Here is a 25,551-nt window from a genome sequence, read left to right as displayed (position 1 = left end):
GTGGGCTTAATCCTCTAATAGTCTTGCATGACTTATTGGAATGATGACGATTCCCCTTGGTTTATTTTTAGGTCAGTCATCAAGAATCATAAAAATTAATTTTTAAAAAAATTATGTGTACGTAAACAAAAAACAATAGAACTCTGGTTGTATGGTTGACCTAAAAAAAAGTCATAAATAGTGAACAGCTGAGTATGTATCGGAACATGTATGGAGAATTCATACTTTTGATCCTCTCTTGCTTGTTGTTGTTGTTGCCAAACGTTAACTCCATGTGAACAGTTAGTTATTATTGCTCTACACCCCAAGGGGAAATGGGAGGTCAATTTTAGGGCGATGTAAAAATGCTTGTCCCTGACAGGGGTTGAAAATGTGCAGTTTTGTACCATTGCGGTGGAAATCTGAATCTCTCCTTTCAAAACCTCAAAGGAAAGCTTTTCTGTTCTGTGCAATGAGGAAACTGCTTGATTATTTCAATATTTTGTTTTGGTAACCCTTAAGGAAACTACATTGGGGCCACACCTATGCCAAGAGAGTCTGGTACAATTTAGAACATTCTGTTCAACATTTTTGACGGCTTGTCCCTTCAGTTTTATGTAAGAGTCCCCCCCCCCCCCCCCCTCTCCCTTGGGGTGTAAGTGTGGTTAGATTACATGTTTGTAGAGCTACTTGAGTTACTGTTGTTGAGCTACTGAGCAATCCAATCATTTATGGGTTTACCTCTGCGAGACCTGTGATACTCACCAATCAGATAAAACAAGGAAAACCAAAAAAGTCAACAATAGGTTGAGTCTAGGAAAACTTCACAGGCTCTTGTAATGAGGCACAGACCATAATACCGTAAAATTCCGGTTACGTAAAAAGGAAATGTCAACGGCTTTTTTAGGGGCAAGGGAGGAAGGGGTGTTACGTGTTTATATAAAGATCAAAGATGGGAATATAGGTGGAAGAGTGGTAGGGGTTTATCACGGAATAAAATTTTCGTTTACAAATAGATGGCCCAAAAATCGAGGCGATTTATTAGCAGGGGAGGGGGACTTAAAACCGGGATTTCATGGTATGGGATAACCAGTATAATACAAGCTTATATCGATTTTTTAAAATAAAAAAAAAAAGGAAAAAGAAAAGAAAGTAGATAAGAATTACGGTATGGTATTAATTACCGAGGCTTCAAGTGACATTAGTCTCTTACAGTATTTTTAGTACGAGTTGCGTCAAGATATCTGCACAGCCCCATGCATAATTATCTATACATTTGGCACACACTCTGTTTTCACGCTCGTCGTTTTTGGAAGTGGGTTAGTGTGACAGTTGTGCATAGATAAATAATGTATGGGGCTGTGCGGAAATCTTTCCCGAATTGCTTAGATATAGTTTCTTATAAAATGTTGGAGTTGAAAATTTGTTACATCAAGATCCTTCCTACGAAAATAAAAAACCGAAATCTACACGTCAAAATACGGGGAAAGAGTTCTGCGGTATAGATTGCGGTTAAATTTTTATTTTCGTTTTCATTTATTAATTTATTTTTTGCGTGTGTGTGTGTGTGTTCGGCTGTGTACGTTTTATATTAAAATATAAAACGTAAAACAACGGAAATGAGCATGACCAAACCACAACACATTCGTCATAACCAGATAAATTCTCGACAATTGCAAGTGACATAAATCGTTTCAAAAATAAACAGAGGCGGTTCTTTACTCACGTCTTTTTTCCTGCGAGGCGCTGTGAAAGCTTGAAACATGTCAAGTTTAACCAGCCTTCGATTGAGTTGTATACATCTCCCGTAAATTGGCGGACGACTCGTGTGGAAATGGAAACCAGGTTACGTAAATAAACAAACCTCTTTAATGCAAATGTATTACAAATCTTGTGTTCACTCGCGAACGATAAAAGTCCACGAGCTGCTATGTTGCATCAACGGCTATGCGATGAGAATCGAAGGAAAAAAGTTTGAATTCGAAGATACCATCGTTTGGGTTTTTGTGATGCATTCTTCGGTTGAATGGTTACAAAAAGGCTGTATTTGCAAATTGGCGCCCAAGAAAAGGCGCGCTTTTTCAGTTTAATGTATTCTGTGAGCCATTATGCATAAATCGTATCTCGCATAATTATGTCATTCCGCAATTCTTATTTTGCATAATTATGCCATTCCGCACGTCTTTCCACATTCCCTTCCGCAAACTCTTTCCGTCTTTTACCCTCACCGAAGCCGCGCGAATTCGAGCGAAAAATATATTTATATATATGTATGTTTGTATATTTAGTTGAAGGTGTCCGCAATGACGTCAGACTGTCTGGCGTCGTCTGAAAAAAATTTGCATACATCGGAAAAAATATGCGTGCATGATCAAATTTCAACTGCAATGTTCATCAATATTCACTGATGCAGAACTATCTCTCCAGAATCTTTTCCCTTTCTTCCAGAAATCTTTTTTTGTGAAAGATTGCATTGAAGAAATTACACGTTTTGTGGCCGCGGTAAAATAATTTTCCGTGGGAAATAAATTCATCGAACACGACAGCGCTTCACGCCCGTTGTGCATTTCATCGCGTCAGAAATAGATTTTTAACCGCAAACTAGCCCGTGGAACTACGAAAAGACCATGCTCATCAAAATAGTTGCTATGTTCAGAAACCTTTTAATCTCCTCATTTGATGCTACAACACGAAAGAGGGCTTTCCACCCAGCCCCAGCTTCGCGAGGTTTTGCGAGTCACGTATTTCTAGTTCTAAATTAAAAATATAACTATCTGTCCTTGAAAAAATCTTTCCGGTCTTGTTTACGATTAGCACTCTTCCTCCTATTCACTATTTTCTTCACTTTGTAATTCGGCTAAAACCTCTTTGGTACAATCATCAAAGTTTCCATTTGTAGGCTCCTTGTAGTTAGATTGAAACAGGCCTTTGTATCTTTCCAGTGTTTCCTTATTCTTTGTGACAAGTGCCCTCAGCTCAGGGTTAAGAAAACAAGATGCCCCTCTAATGGCATTACACGGAATGCTTAATGTAGCCCCACTGAATTATTCCCCATTGTATGTTTCGCAGATATTTAAAAAATATCCTCCCTTGGCCATTGAAATAATTGTCTGAATGGTTTTATTCAGATATATTGCGTGATACTTATCGTTGTGTTACTAGGAATCATACCAGAAATAACTATGCAATAACGTCATGACCCCGCTGAACTGGTCTGGCCTCCTCTAGCTCTAATCCCTCGCGTTGATCATTCGATCTGTTTTTTGAAGCGGATTTTCTTTTCTGTGAACTCTCCCAATTTCCGTCGTTTCAACTGTCGAGTAGTACCTAGAAGTTATTATTTCGATTTACTGCTTGAAAAAGGTTGGTTTTCTCTCTGAAAACGGCAGATCCGGAATCGTAAATTCAGACATGTGGCCGCCATTGAACGAAAACAACTTTTCCAAATGATGATTTGCTTTGACGTCACACAAGTAGAGATGAGTGGGTCCCCTCCCTCGTGATATACGCGCAGATAATGGAGTTTGATTGGGCCGCTTTTGTTCAAGACAATCAAAACAATAGATCCCTTCTGGGAGAGGGAAGAATTTAATCTAGTTTTAATGAATAAATCAAATGATGATTTGACGTCACACAGAAGTGATGAGTGGGTCCCCTCTCTCGTGATATGTGCCTGAAAAAAAGATTTTGATTGGGCCGCTTCTGTTGAAGACAATCAGAACAAAATATCCTTACTAGGGGAGGACAGAGTTTAATGCATAAATTAATGTGCACATTTGCGACACCGATGAAAAACAAGATGCCTGCTATACTGGCATTACGCGAGATGCTGGGGCTGATTCATTTATTCCAACTGTATGCTTCGCCGATTGATAAAACTATCCTTGCTAATGGAATAGTTTGAGTCACGACGATCGCGTTACGTTGTTTTCCGTGTGTTACGCGACTCAGACTATCAGCGGAAATTTGTCAAATTCCATTACGATAACGTAAGCTTCTCAATGACCTCTTTTCAGTCTCGCGTCTAACGCGTCGTGGTCTAAGACTGTCAAACAAAGCACGATTCCTTCACTAAGAACTCACCAATTTCCACCGTTTTACGTGTCGGGTGCTTCTTAGAAGTTATTCTTTCGATTTACCGCTTCAAAATGGTGAAATTTCCCTTTGAAAACGGCACACTTGAGTCCAGAACATGTTAAAACAAAATGGCCCGACTTAATCCGTCTTTAATAAATATATCAAATGATGCATTGACGTCACACAGGTAGGGGTGAGTGGGTCCCCTCCCTCGCGACAAGAATGGATTTTGATTGGCCTGCTTCTGTTGAAGACAATCAGAACAATACACCCCGAGTAGGAGAGGGGTGAGTTTAATGAATAAATTAATGTACCGATTTGTAGCTACGAGGAAGAAAAAAAAAACAAGATGCCTGCTATACTGGCATTACGCGAGATGCTGGGGCTGATTCATTTATTCCAACTGTATGCTTCGCCGATTGATAAAACTATCCTTGCTAATGGAATAGTTTGAGTCACGACGATCGCGTTACGTTGTTTCCCTTGTGTTACGCTAGTCAGGGTTTCAAGGGAAATTGCGGGAATTCCATTGCGATAACGTAAGCTTCTCAATGACCTCTTTTCAGTCTCGCGTCGTGGTCTAAGACTGTCAAACAAAGCACGATTCCTTCGCCAGGAATTTACCAATTTCCATTGTTTTAAATGTCGGGTGCTTCTTAGAAGTCATTTTTTCGATTTGCCGCTTCAAAATGGTGAAATTTCCGTTTGAAAACGGCACACTTGAGTCCAGAACATGTTAACAATATGGAGCCAAATTTAATCTGTTTTTGAATCAAAGGCTCCTGTGAGCCAACTCGTGAATGCAGATGACACATAGTAATTGAAATTTAGACGGCTACGGAAACTTCTTCAAAAGCTAAAAGAAATTATATCTTTGCCCGATTATGTAACGAAAAATGACCATTCTTGTACTATTAAAATGATTGTCAAATTATTCTGTACAGATTGAATAAGCCGATTATTCTGATGCGCCGATTAAAAAAAAATCACCTGTTTTTTTTATTCAAAGTTCATAGGAGCACGCCATGTGCAGCTACGTCATGCAAATTCGTGTCCCCGATAGTCCGGGGCTACTGGATTTCGCGATCGGGCTAGTGGATTCTAACCATCACTTGCCCGATGGGCAAGTGAAGTTTTTTTGGGAATTAAAATTACAAAATTACTGTAGGGCAAGCCGATCTCACAAAGGGAAATATGTTCAACAAAGTATCGCATTACATTTCATGCCCGACATAAATGCGTGAAATTTTTCCTTTGGAGTTCAGTCCACGCAATCCTCAAGTAAAAGTAATGAACTATGACAAGCTCTTGCTAAATAAGAATTATTTATCGACCGCGTCCTTTTGCTTTCCCATAAATTTCCAGTTGTAAATTTCGAAAATGAAACATTTTTTCCCTGTGAAACCTCTATGAAAGCTGACAAGATCTTAAAGTGTTCATTTCACCAGAAATTTGCATAATTTTGTTTACGACGTCAATGATGCGTGACATGACACGTTACGCTTTCGCGTGAAAACTGACAAATTAAATTATTTTTTAATTAAATTATTTCTAAATTAACTTATTTTTAATTCTTAAAAGAAACCGCGCTTTGTAGAAAAAAACGAAAAAAACCTATAACTTTGCTCAGATTCAACGAAAAATCTCCATTCTTACACTGTAATGATTGTCAAATTATTCTCTACAGAATGAATGAAAGAATTCTGACGCGTCGTGAAAAAAAATTTTCACGTTTTTTTTTTTTTTCACTAATTGAGTTTACGACGGGTCTCTGTAAAACGCAGACCGGATGGCGGCGGATGGCGGATGGCGGACAGCGGATGATAAAATGCGGATAATAAAATGCGGATGGAAAAATGCGGATAATAAAATGCAGATGACAAAAAAATTAAAATAATAAATAAATTGATTGATTAATCAATTAATCACAAATTTCCCACATTTTTTCTTTATGTATCGTCGGATCCGAAAAAAAGAAAGCACTTTCATCGAAGAAGTACTTTTTGATCGAGATCCATACTTTTCAACTTAACATCACCACTACAGTCCTTTTTTCCCCCATCTTTATTAGTAACTAACATTTAACAAAGAAAACTACACTACTACCACTACAGTACTTGATCGACACACCACCCTACCCTAAATAGTTGTCGATTTTGCACCGAGCGTTTGTACGTGCACGGCACCTGTAGAAAGGTTTGTTAGCGTGTGTAATAGCTCGAGTGAATGAACCGTGCACCTGGATTAACCGATATCTGAGTTGTCGGAAAGCTACGCGGATTTGGGCCAGCCAACTTTTGTTTGGAAGAGGTGAGTTAAGTTAATGAATTGATTAAACTCAATCGATCTTCAACCTTTTTTTAAAGTCAGGCAATTTTTGTCAACCTTTTTTGTGTTCACTGTACATGTATGGTGAAAATGGTGGTCCAGCCCACGATGGTAGGGATTATTTATGGCTTTTGCGTTTTACAGTCAACCCAGGTCACGCATGAACGATATTTTTGAAATTTGAACGGAGTTTTGAAATTTACATGTCATTTTAATTAAATATTTCAAGAATAACAATTGTTTCCCAAGTATTTTGAATCTTTTTTTCAGTTAATGCGTCTTTTTCGGAACGATTTCCAGAGAAATGTCCAACATTCCATTCACACGTCGGACATTACAAAGAGAAATTCGAATGTTCATTTCATTCTTGGAAAAACTTTTCACGCGTGACCTGGGTTCAGTGTAATGCATGTTACAAAATTGCGATAGTAGCATTTTAGTTGTAGCTCTGACCAATGTCTTCCGGCTTCTGTCGAGGTAAATCTTATTATCATTGTTTTACACGGCCACTGAAGACTTAGCTTACCCCTAGACCCGCACGTAGACAGTATATCGTAAGCAAAATAACTTACTTGATTTGCCGGTTAGTTCATTTTTAAACTACATCAAATCTTAACTAATCAAACATTGATTTGTGTTATGAGCTAAAGGTTCTTGTATTGCTTGAAAAGCGAGCGAGATATTTCCGTTAAATCGATTTTAAGCGGCGTAAAAACAGCTTTCAGATGTACTCGCCTCAAGTCAAGCAAAGCGGTTAGAAAAATTTGTTCCGGCTATTTCCTAGTGCAACTTCATAACATATAACAAACGGTCAAGCCATAGCGTAAGTCTTTCGGCATGAATCAGTACTTAATTTTCACGTAATTTTTACATAATTTTCTAAAAGAAATTGGGCGTAAAAAATTGTTTATTTATTTATTTATTTATTATTTTAATTTTTTTTGTCATCCGCATTTTATCCGCCGCCATCCGGTCTGGTTTTACAGAGACCCGTTTACGACCCCGGACTTTCTGAAAAACTGAAAAAACTTGTAACTTTGCTCAGATTGAACGAAAAATCTCCATTCTTGCACTAAATGATCGTCAAATTATTCTCTACATATTGAATAAGAATTTCCTGATGCGCCGTGAACAATAAATGTTCGCGTGTTTTTCCCACTAATTGAATTTGAAACTCACTCACTGCGCACGCCCGAAAGTTAACGACAAAACCGACCGACTGATCGACCAAGTTAAAAGCCAGCTATCGCTATAACTCGTTCATTGCGCTACGCGCATTCACGAGTTAAAAATAGATCAAATGATGCGTTGACGTCACACAGGTAGGGGTGAGTAGGTCCCCTCCCTCGCGATGTAAGAGACAAGAATGGATTTTGATTGGCCTGCTTCTGTTGAAGACAATCGGAACAATACACCCCGAGTAGGAGAGGGGTGAGTTTAATGAATAAACAAGATGCCTGCTATACTGGCATTACGCGTGATGCTGGGGCTGATTCATTTATTCCAACTGTAAGCTTCGCCGATTGATAAAACTATCCTTGCCAATGGAATAGTTTGAGTCACGACGATCGCGTTACGTTGTTTCCCTTGTGTTACGCTACTCAGGGTTTCAAGGGAAATTGCGGGAATTCCATTACGATAACGTAAGCTTCTCAATGACCTCTTTTCAGTCTCGTGTCGTGGTCTAAGACTGTCAAACAAAGCACGATTCCTTCGCCAGGAATTTACCAATTTCCACCGTTTTAAATGTCGGGTGCTTCTTAGAAGTTATTCTTTCGATTTGCTGCTTCAAAATGGTGAAATTTCCGTTTGAAAACGGCACACTTGAGTCCAGAACATGTTAACAATATGGTGCCAAATTTAATGTTTTTAATAAATAGATCAAATGATGCGTTGACGTCACACAGGTAGGGGTGAGTGGGTCCCCTCCCTCGCGATGTAAGCGACAAGAATGGATTTTGATTGGCCTGCTTCTATTGAAGACAATCAGAACAATACACCCCGAGTAGGAGAGGGGTGAGTTTAATGAATAAATTAATGTACCGATTTGTAGCTACGAGGAAGAAAAAAAAAAAGAAATCGACCCGTTTTTAGACACGGTATGCCCCCTCAGGGCATCCCGCGTAATTAATGTACCGATTTGTAGCTACGAGGAAGAAAAAAAAGAAATCGACCCGTTTTTAGACACGGTATGCCCCCTCAGGGCATCCCGCGTAAAAAGATACCCGACCGAAACCTAGACACGTCATGCCCTGCGGGCATTCCGCGTAATAAAACACTGACAAAATCGTGAAATTTAGTACACTTTTGCTCTAATTTTCTTGCAATCGCGACAATTAATACTCGCGAAATTCGGCTTCCGAATTTTCACGAAATTAAGTACGCGCGAAAATTAGTAAGAATAAGATTTTTGGTTAATGGCAAAATAAACGAATTGAATTGAATTAATTACTTCATGATACAGACACCGTTAAAATCTGGTTAAGCAGTCGTGTAGCCTCCATGAGGCCTGGGTCGGCGACTTTACCTTGGTGCCCTCAGTACAATGAACCATTTCCAAGTTGCTGTAAACCTCATTACGAACGCGAGGCCAACTGAAGTGCAAAGCCGCTTTTAACGTAGAAATTAGTTTTTTTTTGCATATGAACGAAAACTAATTTTCATTATAAAAACCATACACGATGCCTCGCTTTCATGATGAGGTGCAAAGCAACTGGGAAATGGCCCATTTTAGGCTTCCTGTCCGGACAGGTGAGGAAAAAAGGTTAACTTCTTCGGCAGAGTAGAGGTAAACGTTTGTGAGGTGGTAATCTATAGACTCGCTGTTTATGTGAGCAGCAGAGAACGTACATACATGCATACATGAACATTCTCTGGTATAAATGAAAAATATTGGTCCTCATTAATGTTATTTTATTCTCGTTCAATAGGACCTTCTCAGCCGTAACTTCGATTCCCATTCCAAACTAGGCATTGCTTATCACACATATGACATCATTGGTGCAGAGATTGTGAAGAGGTAACGACTTCAGTGCTTCTATTTCAACAAATGTTGATAAACCGGCTTCCTTTTCATCGCGGTAACACTTGCGATTGACAAGCCTATTTGTGGTGCTCGGTTTTCATATACGATATGAATGAAAATTTAATGATTTGCTGGAGCAGGGATGTCGCAGGGGGAGACCACTCGCCTCCCATCAATGTAGCCCGGGTTCCATTCCCGTACTCGGCGTCATATGTGGGTTGAAATTGTTGTTGGTTGTCGTCCTCGCTCCGAGAGGTTTTTCTCCGGGGACTCCGGTTTTCCCCTCTCCTCAAAAAACAAATTTTCAAATTCCAATTCGATCTGGAAAGTGTCCCCAGTTAGTGATCTGCACCAAATACATTGACATTTCAGCGAAGCGCTTTATTTTATTTTTAATCTTAAAATTTCCGGGTTATATTGCTTAATTATAAATCCTGTTGGCCGTGGAAAATGTTTCGTTGTAGTTCAATTCTGACAGTTAGGTATGGCAGGTTATATGGCCAGTACATGTCTCTAGGCTTTGTGCATGCATTTTATTAATTAAAAGGGTTATTAATAAAATTATAATCCTAACATCTTAAGAGAAGAAGGTCGCTATAAGAAGGAACTTTGAAAACAAAAATGATCCCGTGAAAGAGATGTGATGTTATGTTTTAAGCCAGGTGAATATATGTATTATTCTGTCAGTGACACAGACAAACTCGGAAAAAGAAAATCCGAGATCTCCCAATAGGAGTTGAACCTATGACATTCCGATTACTAGTTCGGATGCTCTACCACTGAGCGCCCACTTGCTCCCAAGCGGACTCTCCTGTAGCTCAGTTGTACCTAGAACATCCGGACATGTAATCGGAAGGTGTTATCCTTGGTTCAACACCTGTTGGGAGCACTCGGATTTTCTCTTTCCAATTTTGCCTGAGTCACTGAAAAAAAAGTACATCCCTCAAAAATGATCTCGTTCTTGCTAACTTTATTTTATTTGTCTGCAGCGTGGAAACCACTTCAGGACGATTACTCAGACTTGATGTCCAATCAGACAGCCGAGCGAGATCCAAAAGATAACACCATGAATACAAATCAAAGATTGAATGCAGCCTAAACGCTGTAACACTCTATTGAATTCAGGGGAGTCTCCACTTCCTCCATTTTCAGATCTAGATCAACTTGAAATGGTTCCCTAAAGAGAATGTCCGCTGTTTGAAGAGAATCGTGGAAGTAGCAGCTAGGATGCATTATTTATTTTGTCGACCACCAATGTCTGCTCTGTATACAAATTCAGTTGTTCTGGATACCAATCATTTGCGTCTTGGTGGCTGTGAAGATTTCGAGAATTTCTTCACCGTTAAATCATCCTGGAATTAGCAAACGATAATTAGTATTATAATCCATCGTACGTTCATGCGTTTAATTTAACACGGCATTACTAACATTACTATTTTGAATGACATTGTTGGTTCTTTAAAGTATATTTGTGTGCTTAGTATACTTCCTTGTTTACTAATGGAAAATTTATTGATTTGTTTAACACATTAAATGCAAACGTAAAGATAGATAATCAGACACTGTTTAGTTCTATTGTCAGGCCAAAAGGTAGACTGCAAGCTGTCCCTTTCTGGATAGTCGAGAGGTCGCGCGAAATAGCTGAGCGCGTAAAAACATGAGCAAACAAGCGGAGGGGGGCTAGGGACTGCTTGCAGTCTAGCCAAAAGGTGAAGTTGCGGTGATGTAGTGGTTAGAATGGAGAATCGGTGGTTCTAGGTTAGATTGGTCTCTTCATTGCTGTGTTGTGTTCCTCAGACAAGAAACTTTACTCCACTTTGTCTCGTTTCACCCAGGTGTATAAATGGGTACTGGCAACACACTGCAGAGGGTAACCCTGTGATGGACTAGCATCCCATCCAGGGAGGATTAGCAATACTCCTAGTTGCTTCATGCTACAGAAACGGGGCTAAGCTCCGGCCGTGTAGGCCTGAGTGAGACTTTACCTTTCAACCATAAACTTACGAGAAAAATATCTAGTCATTGATACTTCCGGGAAAGATTCTTTACTGAACTGATGGTATACCTGTGTGTTGGGACTTGTTTACACAGAGAGGGGAGGAAATCTGATTTACAAGGGGCTGATTATGAGGCTCTTGATAGAGACGGGGAACATCTCTACGAAATGAGAGCTTTTACGGTTCCTATATAATAGTAGTATTGATGACAAAAAAAAAAAAAAAACGATGAAGTAGTACCTCTCATAAACTATTTCGTTGCTGGCATCGTTGATCTTTCTTTTTAACGTGTCACCCACACTGGAAAAAAACGCAAGAAAGAAACTTTTAAAACCAAGATATTTTCGTTACTTTTTTATAACATTACAAGCGAATTGTTTAGAAACTTAAACGCGCTGTAAAAGATGTCGTGTTCCTTGCACTATCCAACAATGTCAGTTGTTTAGAAACTTAAACGCGTTGCACAGGCGGAAAGGGGGACGGGTGGTCGAACATATTATGTGCTGGATATGCTGTTGTATGTGAAATTATCCTTAAATTGTACCGACAGATCATTATCATAAGCTCACCTTTCGTACATGGGGTTATCGCTGTCTTGAACAGTGTCGTCGCTGCAAGAAAAGTTTAAAGTTTCACTGAAGTCGTTTTCGACCTTAACACTTTAAAAGAGCTTAACAGGAATGGGCTATCTGTATATTTCCTGTTATAACGCCTTTAAAACTCACCCCTTAGTTAAAAAAAAATGATAAAAATAAAACATGAACCTGCGAAACAAGATTGAGGTGCTCGTAGTGTCATAGGAAGGGGTGTCCCATTGCCTGATGTCATACCGTGGGGGTCTGGGTACGAGTCTGTGTATTATGAGTTATGGGACTCAACACCCACAATAGCCGGAAAGAGCACATCGAACTTTACAACCTCCTCAAGTTTGGTGTCAATCAAGCTAATATTAAGCGAGATTCAGCCATTCAAAAACTTAAAAATTTACTAAGAAATGTATGGAACGCCGGACACACGTCCGGCGTTCCATACATTTTTTAGTAAAATTTGGAGTTTTTGAATGGCTGTATCTTTCCTAATATTAGCTTGATTAACACCAAACTTGGAAATGTTGTAAAGTGCGGTGTGCTCTTTCCGGCTATGTGGGTGTTGAGTCCCATAACCCATAATACACAGACTTGTACCCAGACCCCCACGGTATGAAATCAGGCAATAGAAACTGCGCGCTTCAATGTACTCTTGTTACAAACCTCTTGCCCTACAAACAGATGGCGCCTGGGTACGAGTCCGCATTTGCATCTGACAAAGTGCACCACATTACTGTACAAAATGCAAAACGTCTCGACAAAATTCGCGCTTTTCGGAGCTTTTCGTGTAAATCGAACGAAACTTAGTTCGAAACTAAAGCTGGTGAATTTTCAACGACATTTCAAGGGCTGAATTATAGTTTTCTGCTTTGCTGTGCGAAATGGTGTAAAACTGAGAACGCTCGCAGCAATTATGTGTATATATACCACAAATATTTTACTTTCTGACCTGCTGACGTACAATGGATTTTCAGTTTCCTTGAACTCATCCTTGTCAGTTGTGTTTCGATCATCGCTGTGGGATTAAATATAACAAAATTACAGTCTCACTCCAAGTCATGCTAAGTATACTGAGTGCTGCAACAAATAAACGAAAAGCAAAGCAACAACGAAACCAACAAATTTCATTTCGTAAAACAAACTACAGCAACCCTAGGGGCGATATTGTAGGATCTCATCCTTGATTCGTTTTGCTTTGACGAAGGGCTAACGCTGGAAACGTCAGCACTCGAATCTCTTTACAGTGACCAATTTACCTTTAGTTATCAACTCTGTTGATAAACCAAACATTCGTTTCTACTCCCCACCGACGCAGCACCACAGTTTCTTTAGAAACTAACCCCCTTACTCGTCCTTACCCTCCTTTTGCTACTGCGCATGCGCATATGCTCTGGTAATTTCGGGATTCCAATGTCTCAGTTAAGGAAGATGCCTACTAATTCAAAGGCATTTTGCGCGGTTTATGACTACGCGGGAAGAGAATTATCTTAGCAAGGGCTGTTGAAACGAAAAAAGAGAAAATTAGGGTAACCATGCATTTTTGAGAGGTAATCAAGCTTCAATTCATATTTGAAAAAAATGCCATACATTGTTATCTATTATTCAGCAATGTAACACTGCCCAAATATGGTCATGCTGTACTGAATATTCGTCGTCCGTAGTCAACAGATATCCTGCGATATACATAATTTCGTGTATCCAAAAGAAAAATTGTAAAATAATAAAGATCGTTTCTAGCTTTTCTGATCTAGCTTTTCTTTAGCTTTTCTGATTGTAGTCCTGAACTCGGCCTACGACCTCGTCGGTTAAGCATCAGGCGATATTCTGCGCGATTTCGCAGACTAATTGTTGAGCATTTTAACGCTTTTTGGAATTATTGTGTCTGTAAAGTGCACGATAACTTCTAATTTTCTTTTTTTTTGGATTTCAATAGCCCTCGCTAAGATCTACTTTTCACACATAGCTACATAAACCGCGCAAAAAATACCTTTGAATTAAGGAGGCATCTCCCGCACGCTCTCTTGATGTTTCTTAAGTATTCTTGTTGGGTATAATAATAAATGACTTTATTTAAGTGTCGAACTATTTAGCACTGTAGTGCTGGTTGGGGACACTATAAATCAGTGAAATAAATACAGCTGTTTCGACAAAATGACAGTATCTAAAGTTAGTCTGGTAAATACTCAATAAATTTCAATAAAAGCTCAGAATCCATAATGCCTCGACCGTACAGCGAAGACTTGAGATGGCGGGCAATATGGATTCTGAGCTTTTATTGAAATTCATTGGGTATTTCCTTTCGGAATTGTCGCGTACGCTTTTACGCTTGTTTGAACAACCTTGGTCGAAACAGCTGTATACAAAGTGAACATAACACATGTTAAAAATCCCAACTGGTGGGAAGCCAACCAGTTGGCTATTTACAAAGCGTGGCCTTGGGTTTGAAAACGGAGCTACCGTGAAACAAATTCAAGTGGTCAGAGCGGGACTTGAACACTGGGCCTCCGGATAACAAGTCCGGCGCCCTAACCGCTAGGCCACGACGCCTAAGAAAGCTACTCGTTATCTTAAGGTGTACAATCCAGACGTACCCGTGAACGTACAAAACGTTGGATTTTTCCAGCTTTTTGACGTCTGTGTAACGCTCCTCGTCATGGCTGGCGCTAACAGAGAGAAATTAAGCAGGCCGGATCAGGGGCACTTGAATAAATAACATCAGTGTGCAGGGACGGAGCTAACGACAGAACTCTGGACATTGCCTCTAGTAATGCGCCGTTCATTTCGAACCTTCAACGTATCCCCCACCCCCTCCCCCGAGCATACCCCGGGCATTTGACCATTTTCCGTGCCCGGGGAGTAGGGCATTTGACGCAAAAGGTCTTCCAGAGGATGGGGGATTTGAACGTTACCTGGGTGGGGTGGGGAATTTGAGCCTAAATTGTCAAGTTGACGTTTTTCTTCTTTTCTTGCGGAATGCATTTTGTTCCTGATCCATGGTCGGGCCCAAGGGGGGAAAATGTCGCTTTAGTGAGCAATTGGCTAACCAAAAAGTTTGAGCCTGATAACGTTCTTACGATGTTCTTATGTTCACGTGAGACCATGCAGGAACTATCAAAGATCGTTATTTGCTGTAATGTGGAATCAAGTTACCTGTTACATGCTTCCGCGGATTACTCTTGTGCTGCGCACAAGATATCATACCGTGCAACTCAATGCATTTGAGTTAATCTCATTGTATAGACTAAAGTTTTAATTTTTTTTACCCGCCGCGTATCTCATTTTAAAAAACAAATGGTTGAAATAAGAACGTTTCTAACTGACTCTCGGCCTTGGGTATGTTTAAAAATTTTGGTTAATCTCACCCTCAACGTTCTTATAAAAAAAAGGCTCTTTAAAAAAAAGAGTGCATATTGGGGTTTATAGGGTTATATAGATGTGGAAAGGGTTAAATAAAAATTTGCAGTAATTTTCTACATAATTACCGCAACCATAATTACAGACTTTTTACTTTCTGACCTGCAGACGTACAGTGGATTTTCCGTTTCTTTGAACTCTTCCTTTTCAGACGTGTGTAGACCATCCCTGTTAAAGTAAAAATAACAGAATTAGGCCTACTTTGGGACCTAAAAGGGGAAGTCTCACGGGATTTTCGACCTGTTTGGTTAAAAATGGTGAAATAAGTCCTTCACATAGCTACAAAACAATTTTAGAACAACGAAAGGAAAGAGATCAACTCAATTCTTGAAAAGAAGAACTCGTGATCTGTTCTAGCACATTTTGAAAACAAAAATGCGAGAACTTGATAAACGTTAGCCTAACAGTTTTCAAGTTTCAATCCATTCCGACCTACTCTGTCTCTAGCCAGAAGCACTAATCGACAGTTTTATTACACCAGGGTGATAATTTATAACAAAACTAGAAAATTATTTTATTTTTCTGTTCAAACATTTTTGAGTTTCGAAATGACATCAAATTTGCGTGATACTTCCCCTTTAAGGCGCCCAAACTGAATTGCCTAAAGTCGGCCAAAATCGACTTAAGTTGCTTAAAATGGCTCCAATCTCGCCTAAAGTCGCTTAAGTCGCCCAAAGTTACCGGCGACCTTAGATCCATGCAGAGTAGGCCAAGAATTACACCAGCCAGTATTTCTGGAAAGCCAACAACAGCTCAGTCGGGGATAGCGATCTGTTCTCTTTAATCTGACCATCTTTAGTCTGACCAAACAGGTCAAACTGTGTAAGCGTACACAAATATCACTTTTAAATGCTTGATAACGATCTTGGAGATTAGGCGTGAATCCGCTGAAAGGGCTTCGATTATTGTCTCCTACCCTAGTCCCCCCCCCCCCCCCCCTTCACCCCCTCAACTCAACAACCTTAGTTGCTCGTTATCTTGTAGTGTACACTCGTGGAATTGAGACGTACCCGTGGTCGTACAAAACATTGCATTTTTCCAGCTCGTTGATGTCTGAGTAACACTCTTCGCCATGGTCTTCGCTAACATGAGATAAATTAAATACAGTTATTGTCCGATCGGGGGGCGCTTAAATTAAGTTAAATTAAAATACATTTATAGAGCGCTATACTCCATTAATTGTCCCTGGCGCTTTACAATACTATAACTACATACTCTTAATTAGGTTACAAAACTACATCATCGTTCAACAAAGTCAGGTACCAACAAATAAAAATTACAAATCAAACGCGACCTTAAAAATATAAGTCTTAAGCTTCGTTTTAAATAAGGTAACTGATGATGTTTTCATAATGTCCAATGGTAATTAGATAAACGTAGTCATAATCATATTATATTTATCCACGGTTAATCGTTTATAGAGGCACACAAAGAAAATTAATGTACCTATACTAATCTGTTTGTGTTTAATTCGGTGAGCGCAAGCAGAAACAAAACAAGGCTGTGATTCTTGCTCGTTGGCTAATTGTCTGGTTATTCATCAAAAGTAACTTTTGTTTGTATTGGTTTAGCTTTACTACACTCGGCGATTGGTTAGCAAACTCGCGCCACTTTCTCAGCCAATGAGAAGCAAAACCAATAGTGACCTGCGCGCACGCGTTTTCCCGCGCTTGGCGCGGGTTACATGTATTTGCTTTGAGGTCCTGACTGGTTATTGCACTGCTTACGTCTTTTATGATTGGCCAGAGTGATTACCCTTCCTTTTGTTTTGCCACACCCAACTTAAAACCGCTGTTACACCTGAATAACAAATTGAAAGGAATAATGTAAAACTGTTCCAGGTACGAAAATTTGGCATTTACTCGGTGAAGGTGAAGCAGCGTAGGGCACTTTTGTGGAAAGGAAAATGTTGCGTCGTTTTATGGAAGAAATATTAAGGACGTGTATTCTTATTGTAGTAGATGGGATTTTAAACAAGAGAATGATACGAAATCTCACGTGTTCGTAAGAATAATGTCATCCATTTACGGAAACCGGATGAGAACTGTACGCCCACCTTGCTTGGAACATTTGCGGCAAAGAGATGTTTGCCATGCCAATAACAGCTTTTTCGGAGGTTGTGACGGTAACACCAAATCTGTCTCGGTCACTGTCGTTTATCTTTGTAGGGCTACAAAAAAACAGATATAGAAAATACACGTGTCTAGTATAAAACTAATTGGGATGGTCGGTGATCTAAAAAGTAGCCCTTTAAACGTACCAGAATCGTGTAGTGTGACCCGTTAAAAAAAAAACATTAGTTGACGCATTTCGTTGTTGTACATAGATTCATCAGGGTCTGCATCCCGCGCGGGTATCCCGTAAAGGTTTGGCGTAAATATCCCGTATCCCTAAATTGCACCTCGTTGTATCCAACAAAGTACCGCTCGATATTCTGGATTCTCTATTTTCAATATTCCATAGCCCGGTAGAAATTCTTGTAAGTAACCACTAAATACAATTCCAGAGCTTTGATTGGCTTAAAGGCCAAGTGATATCAGCCAATATACCATGGCCGAGAAATAGCAGTCATTAAATCGTCCTTGTGCCTATCCAACGAGCGCAAGTGGATTAATTGTTGAAGTTCAAAAAGTACAACTTTGGGCAATCTAGGCAGGATTTGTTTTAAGTCCTCCCCACCTTTCAAACGTTTTGGTTACGGTTTGCAAAAATATATACTCGTTTAACTTTATTTCGTTCTGTTGTTGTTCTCGTTTTCTCATACCATTTTCTGCAAAAGCAAAGGACCGCTCCCACCACGGCTCCACCAATCACAATCAAGGAAGTCACCAGGCCAATAATAACATACGTCATAGTCCCTTTGGCCTCACTTTGATTTCTTGCTCCATGTACGTTCGCTTCACCCGTCCCAGTTGTACTGGTCCTAGACTCCATCGAGTGCTTGGTAGTTACATCAGAACCCGTCGTAAATGGTAGTGTGGTTGTAGGCGTCTTTGTAGATGGAAAAGGCGTCGTGTTGCTCTGTTCTGTAAATAACGTGTTCGCTGCAGAGGATGGTTTGCTGCTTGAATGTACTGCTGAAGACGTTTTCTCTGTTGATGTCATCGTTGCTGTCCCATTTTTATGGACGTTTGGATTCGTGGCAGTAGTAGGGTCGACACAAAGGAAAAAGAGACACTGGGATGTCGTTGTCTTGTTTTTCTTGACAGTTGCGGTACTGGGAATGGTAGGTTTGACTGCTGTTCTTGGACAAAAAGAAAAATAATAATTTAGTTATTCTGATTGTCTTCCTCGCACAACTGAAGATTTTTGACAGATTCTGAGCGTTTCAGCCCGAAATTGTCACTAGGATACCGTTCATTATCAACACAGAAGGGGGTGGGGTGGGGCGGGGGTGAAGGAATTGGCCGTTTATCCAGCCAGTCCTTCAAAGATTATGGGAACTTCTAATTCATTTGATCAAGTAACTTGTTTAACTTGATGCCTTTATCCAAAGAAAATAACTGTTAAAACCTGAGGGGTCACTTACTGCCTTTGTTTACCAAGCCCTTCAATTAGTTACTTGGTCTAGCTTTTAGTCTAAGGTTTTTTTTTTTTTTTTAAGGTTTTTATTATTGTGCACTATTTCAATGGCTCACAACAAAAGGAAACTACAATATATAAGAAAAGTAACATAAAGATAGCATTAAATTACATAAATGTCTATCATATCAACTTAAGGGTTCTACTGTAAACTCTCATGTTCCCACAAAGGCGTTTTGGGGACAGGTACGTTTGGGTGAATGGGTAAAAATCAAGTGCCCAAATACTCGCGTTGCTCAGAAAGTCATTAGAGAAATATTACCGCAGATCTGTGTCCTACAACCTCACCTGATACTGGGATTGCTTCGTAGCTGGCCGCAAATCCTTTTGCATTTAGAGAACTATCTGAGTGAAAGATAACTGTCATATTGTTACTTCTGGATCTGATCGGTTTAGAAGGATCTGGCCTTCTATTTTGCACTTCGCAGAAGCTCTCAATCAAAACCTCGGAGCCATTTGTAAGAGTTTCCCAAACCTCAACATAGTCGCACTTGCAACATGACCATTCTAACCTAAAATCGTTAAACGTGAGCGAGATGGTGTAATTCCAGGGAACATTAATATGCCACTTGCACAGGGCCTTGCTGTAGTAGTCCTGTGGATAAAATGGACTCGAGAAGGTCCCTTTGAGAGCCGTCAGTGTCCATGAGCACGCTGTGTTTAAAAAGAAATGGTATTTCATGTTCAAGAATTGTACCAACAGGAGATGGATCACAATGATCATGACGGAGGAAGAGTAAGAGGTACACCTGTGGGTTTCAAGTTGTTGTTGCAGTTTTTTACTTACGTTGTTGACTTTGAAGAAGAAAGAAAAAGAAAGTGGATGCGACAATGGCAGTAGTAGTAGTTCAGGGCTGAGTGTTCAGTGATATACTATGAGTTCTTTCCATTTGTCAGCAGTAGACCTGCACCTTTCAAAAGCTCTATTTTCACTGGACCCTTAAAACCTGCAGTTGTATTGTTTTTTGGGATTGGGAACATTGTTCTGTTTTTCATTCTTTTGTCCTTTCGACCAACCATGTAACCGTTGCAAACGGTGCAGGTCGTCCCTTTGTCACAAGACCGTCAAGACCGGTCAATTTGTAAACGGACGGACTGCACCAGTTTGATGGACTGTCCATTCGCCCGCTCTTCAAATTCTTTCAAAATGGTGGAAATCTAATTCAGTATGTGCCTTTTTGAAGAATTTGGAGAGGTAGGAGATTGATTGCAGTAGAAGCAGATATCAACAAAGTATCTACAGTTAGTCGGTAGGACTTTTGGGTATTGCTATTTTCACCACTTTTCAAATGCTAGTCAGCACTGGAAGGCGCTGGTCACTTCATGCGCAGTCCGGGACGTTTCTGCCCTAAGTACCTTCCGCAGCTACTGTATACAGCTATTTCAATTAACGTTGTCGGATTAAAATCAAGCTAAAAGACAAGACCGCAATGTTTTTTTGGGTTTATTTTTTATGAATAATTACATCAAAATCATCCCTGCACGTGCAGGTCATTGTACTGCTAATTACAACGTATTGTTTTCTCCAGGCATGACTGATTTTGATGAATTTATTCATAAAAATCCCACGTAAACTTTCGGTCTTGTCTTTTAGCTTCATGCTTTGAACCGACAACGTTAGTTGAAATGACTGTAAAACCAGAAACTCAGAGGGAATTTGAAACGCGCTTACAGCGAAGATTCGTTTTTGCTAAGTACGATATTTGGAAAACCCAAGAACTGCGCATGGGTCACAATACTGAAACGATTGGATTGGTTTGTTAGTTTGTTATTCACTTTCCAAATATGGTACTTTTATGAAATTGAATATTCGCACACTTTTGCAACAGAAAATGTTTGGGAGTTACAGGTTTTAACCCTCACAAGTTTCTGATAAAAGAAAACGGCAAAGGACGTCGTACCTTGATAGTAGCAGTAGGTTATGCGGGGCTCTAAATGGTCAGCTCCGAATGGAAAGGGGAAGGTTTGCTGGTCATGATTATGATCATCCTCCGTATCGTAAACTATATACTCCCTGGTGTGAACGGCGTTGAGTACCCTTTGACAATCTGGTGCCAAGGCGATCAGGTAGAAAGGTTTATCGATGGGTAACTCTATAGGACTTCCAGTTGACCCAGCAGTCTGACAACAGAAGAATATCTTTGTGTCCTGATTGTAGACTCCAGCTGGAAGCGACCCAGAATTCCGATTCTTGTTTGTCCCATTGGCGACGTTTTCATCATCCCATAAAACTGATCCACTCCGCATACCCGCGGGACAACTCGATCCTTTCTGATAGATGCAGTATTGTCCCGCGGGCCATGACTTCCTGTTGGTATCAACAGCTCGGGAGCTGTGGTTCTTTATACAAAAATACCGTGCCACATCGTTCAGCACCCAGCCCCGAAAATGCGCATTAGGCGAGACTTTTGTAAAGCTATGATCATTTTCCAAATCCTGGTAGAGGTAGCCTGTAGTCCAGTGGAAGCCATTCGACCTTGGACACCTTGACTTAGGCATTGGCAATCCATATCGCCCAGAAGGCCACAGTATGGGACCACTAAGGACTAAGCAACAACGACAATAGGTCAGTGAGTTTGCTGTGAGTGATCATGCAGCATTCAGCGTCGCCTTTGATAGTCATACCAATACAGAATCAAGAAAATATGAAATGAGGATTATGAAATGATCATCAAAAGGAGTTTTCTTGACATTTTATTTGAGATTCGAGCGCTAATGTATGCAGTTTCGAGCGTTAGCCCTTCGTCAGAGCGCGTCTGTTGAAGCTGAAACGTCAGCGCTCGAATCTTTTTACGGTGGCCAATTCACCTTTAGTTGTCAACTCTGTTGATAAACCCAACATTCTTTTTTAGTCCCCTCTTATCCATATCTTTTGTTCAGTATTGTATCGGGGGTTTTGTCAGCTTCGATTTCCAAGGTCGATAACGTTCTTTTACGCTTCGTCAACACTTTTTTGAATCCTTGATCGTAATCGTTGCTTAAGCTAAGTCGTTGGCGATGAACTCTTTCAGCCCCGCTCGATATTGACATGCAAGTTCTCCGTACCAGCTGATCTTTGAAATGCTTTTCGTATAGTTGAAACTAGGAGAAAATGTTTGAACATCAAGACGGTTTATCTTTGGTGATCAGTTCAACTGATCATAAAACTGAGCATAAAACAAGTTGTTTTATGCTCGAGACCTGTATGTTTGATCTTGTATTGATGTTACAAGGGGAATTAAGAGACTGATTGCTATTGGGGCTTTAAGGATTAAGATGGCCAGTCAAACTGCTAGACTGCAACGAGTAGTCTCTTAGGGATAGTACTGCGAACGAGCCGCGTCCTCTTGTGGGTGACGATTTCGCGTGTTCTTTGCGTGTTTCGCGCGCGTTACTATTGTTTTATCTCGTTTCTCACTAGGTCATTAAAAGGCAAAATGATTTATGTTTGTTTGAACGAAGTGACTTAAAACGTAAAATGAGAGCTACTCGAGGTCTATCAAACTGCTTACAGTACGCTTTCCTCACGAACGAAAACAAAGCTGTATATTTTCTTTAAAAACACTCTCCTTGTTTGCTCATGCTAAGCCACTCGAACGTCCGCTCGCCGGCACAGCTTAAAGAGGGTGAGACAATAGAGGACTCTCTTCGGTAAGATTAACGAAAAGAAAAACGTGGATCATGCGTGACCAGAAACATGGTATCGTCGTAAAGGATGGTAAGCCGATAAGATAAAAAGCACGTTCGACGTTCGTGTTTGCAAAAAGATCCCGATTACACTATAAACTATTCAAGTTTTGTGGTTTTCATACATCACGTTCTCATTTTTTTGCTTCTTCTTCCTTTCTTTCCGTCGTTTGTCGGCACAGCATTTTTCAGTTGAATTTTCTAGTACTGACAAGTGTTAAGATTTTCTCTCTGCTTTCCAAATTTTTAAATCAATTTTTTAGGTTTCGTGTCCAATTGTTTTTGGTTACAACCAGGTCAACATGATGACATGCAAAGTAAGTGAACTTTTTGACTCTGCAGATTAATTTTTGTAGTGTTACCATTCAAACGAAAGCTGTTTAACAGAACATTTCGTAATAATTTTTGCTTCGTTTTTATATATTTCAAAAAATAATAATTATTATTATATGTTGTAATAGGTTTGTTTGTGACAGGGAATAACGTGACATTTCCTGAACAAGTTTCTATTTCATCGATATTTATGCTTATTTTCAGCTTGAAAGAGTTTGTTTCAATAGCTTCTTTCCTTCCTTGATGAAATTCTGGCTCTCTTCATGTTTTATTTTGTTGAGGTCTCTGTTTTATTTTTAAGCGTTATTTTATATTCTCCTCAACTAAACTGACAGTCATTGACCATTTCACATGAGAAAAGTGGACACGATATACACGTGTCGGTTCTTCAGCGATAAACGAATAAAATATACACCAGAAATGGAAGAGCAGGCCTAATTAACACGGAGAGTCGGAGAGGACTAGAAACGTTTGCTTAGCTTTGAGGCAACGTAAGACAAAAAAAATTAGGGGTGTCTATTCATATGACGTCATCGGACAATGGATGGATAATGAATTGAAGTCGAGTAAAAATTTGTGAACTGTTTCATTATCTAAAGGTTATACGAATAACTATTTCAAAGATAATAAGTATTTCTTGTAACGCTTTACAGCGCTGGACAAAACGAGCATTGCACACATCTAGTACAACGATCATGCGAACAAGCTCAGACATGACACGTACCTTTCTCAGCTAAACAGCAGAAGACCACAAATGTAAGCATTGCGAGACAGATCTTCATGATCATTGGTTGTAGCCTTTCTCAGGAAGAAAAAAATTAAAATCCCTCTTTAGTTTTTTTCGCCGGTTTTAAGATACAACGTAGATAGTAGAGCCTACACGGCAGAAGGGTCAGGTAAATAAGATAATTCATGATTATGTGACCTTGACGTAATACAAGCTATACTATATGGGTTTCGTGTCTATCAAAAATAAACCAAACAGCGGGCGACAGTTTTATCTCTTCAAGTTTAAGTGGCCTCATGTAAATTCTTTAGACAGGGAAAGTTATCGTTGGATACCGGTGCGCGCACTTAAACACTACAGTAGACCTGCACCTTTCAAAAGCTCTATTTTTACTGGACCCTGATAACCTGCAGCTGCATTGTTTTTTAGGGTTGGGAGCATTGTTCTGTTGTTCGTTCTATTTTCCTCTCGACCAACCATGTAAGACGCTGCAAACGGTGCAAGTCATCCCAAACACAACACAACCAAGGAAAATGACCCAGTCTTTGTCGAATTAAAATGAATTTTGTTTCGCTGATTGCAGAGAGAGGGTCGACATGAACTTACAATTACATAAATCTTAATTGCGAAAGCAGGAGCCTGACGAAAGCGATTATTAGGGTATTAATGCACCCGAGAAAATAAAACTTTACAGGTCGTCACAAGGAGCGATCTGGTATTACAGTACAGTACCCGGGAGTGGGGGGGGGGGGGGGGGGCCCTCACATAAAAGTGACGGGCTGAGTGATAGTCGGAAATTTTTTTAAAAGAATCCCTAAAAGGTACCAGAATTCTGTTTTGTAGGCGTGGTCCGAACAATTTTTTACCCCTGAAAGGTACCAAATCAGTTGACTGGCATTTACTTCCTCTCATAATTTTCGGCTCAATACCGTAAAAGGTACCACCATACCTCTGACGGAAGTCATCTTAGATTTTATCACCCTAAGGGGTACCAAAAGACGAATTTTAACCCCTAAAAGGTACGACCATCAGCCCCGTCACTTTTATATGTGGGTTCCCCCCCCCCCGAGGGGGAAGGGGGATGGGGAGTACAGTGCAGTACAGTACAGTAGGGTAGAATAGAAGTAATCAATTCAATCCCTATAGAGGTTTTTCAAACCAATTACCAGTAATAGTAAATAAATTAATATAAAAATACCAATAATCACAATAATTAGGGACATCCAAGGTTCATTTCGGTGCAAATTTGTTCGGAAGGCCTTAATCACCTCAGGAATTCGGATTTCGATTTTAAACTGAGGAAATCTAAACTTTTCTTAGGCAAAATGTCAGCTCAAAATTTTGTAACACTATGAAACTAATTCCCGTCGTTTTCGGAGGGACGAATATGTCATTAAAATTGCGAAAAAAGGTCAGCTAGCATTTTCATAAAGCCAACTAAAGCTAGTTAATTCGGGAAGTAACATTCCATTTCCTAAAACTTTCTGCCACTTAAATTTTCAGCTAAAACATTCGAACAAATCAGACTGCGTTAGCTTACGCATATATTTCTTCTTGAAAGGCTACAAAACGACTTGAGAACACAGGAGAACACATTTTAAGTATTTTGTTTAAATGGTCTCGTTAGTGTCCCAGGATATTGGAATTTATAAAAGATCTTCACTGAAATTACCAAGGCTCACTTACTAACCTCCGTCGGGGTGAAGTTCTTATAAATCCTAGCAAAAGCTATCAGATGGTACAGCGAGTTCTTAATCTTTACCGGCCTCCAGACGCGTTACTGTTCCAATTTCATCTCAAATAAGTGGCTTGTATTATCAAGAATGATTTCCACGT

General features: G+C 39.9%; 2 protein-coding genes across 3 annotated transcripts in view; one reads left to right on the top strand and one right to left on the bottom strand.

The window, feature by feature from the left end:
- The window catches only part of LOC146461022 (winged helix repair factor 1-like), a 22,850-nt gene extending 11,250 nt beyond the window's left edge, over nt 1–11,600 (top strand). The window contains exons 7-9 of the mRNA XM_085087478.1: nt 9,315–9,403; nt 10,399–10,999; nt 11,119–11,600. Of these exons, the coding sequence (XP_084943604.1) occupies nt 9,315–9,403; nt 10,399–10,471 (162 nt within the window). The 3' untranslated portion in view covers nt 10,472–10,999; nt 11,119–11,600. The remainder of the gene's footprint in view (nt 1–9,314; nt 9,404–10,398; nt 11,000–11,118) is intronic.
- Nucleotides 9,776–25,551, bottom strand: LOC146461021 (uncharacterized). 2 transcript variants are annotated; one of them, XR_014857509.1, is made up of 13 exons: nt 23,713–24,202; nt 20,891–21,535; nt 19,278–19,643; nt 18,172–18,646; nt 17,464–17,577; nt 16,418–16,489; nt 15,510–15,575; nt 14,585–14,656; nt 12,943–13,008; nt 11,976–12,017; nt 11,647–11,706; nt 10,702–10,761; nt 9,776–10,670 (listed from the first exon to the last, which is right to left on the bottom strand). XR_014857509.1 is itself a non-coding variant. In XM_085087451.1 (13 exons), exons 2-13 carry the CDS (start codon nt 23,774–23,776, stop codon nt 10,752–10,754), a joined length of 2,052 nt encoding a protein of 683 aa, XP_084943577.1. In that variant the 5' UTR covers nt 23,777–23,786; nt 25,406–25,551; the 3' UTR covers nt 9,776–10,751. The 2 variants fall into 2 exon arrangements, 1 of the variants encoding a protein (XP_084943577.1); XM_085087451.1 differs by adding an exon at nt 25,406–25,551 and having other exon boundaries at nt 9,776–10,761; nt 23,713–23,786.

The sequence above is a fragment of the Pavona decussata genome, unplaced genomic scaffold (genome assembly GCF_977016875.1).
Source record: "Pavona decussata unplaced genomic scaffold, jaPavDecu1.1 SCAFFOLD_202, whole genome shotgun sequence".
Lineage (NCBI taxonomy): Eukaryota > Metazoa > Cnidaria > Anthozoa > Scleractinia > Agariciidae > Pavona > Pavona decussata.
The sequence above is the reverse complement of the archived record's forward strand: the minus strand, read 5'-3'. Positions and strand labels throughout refer to the sequence as shown.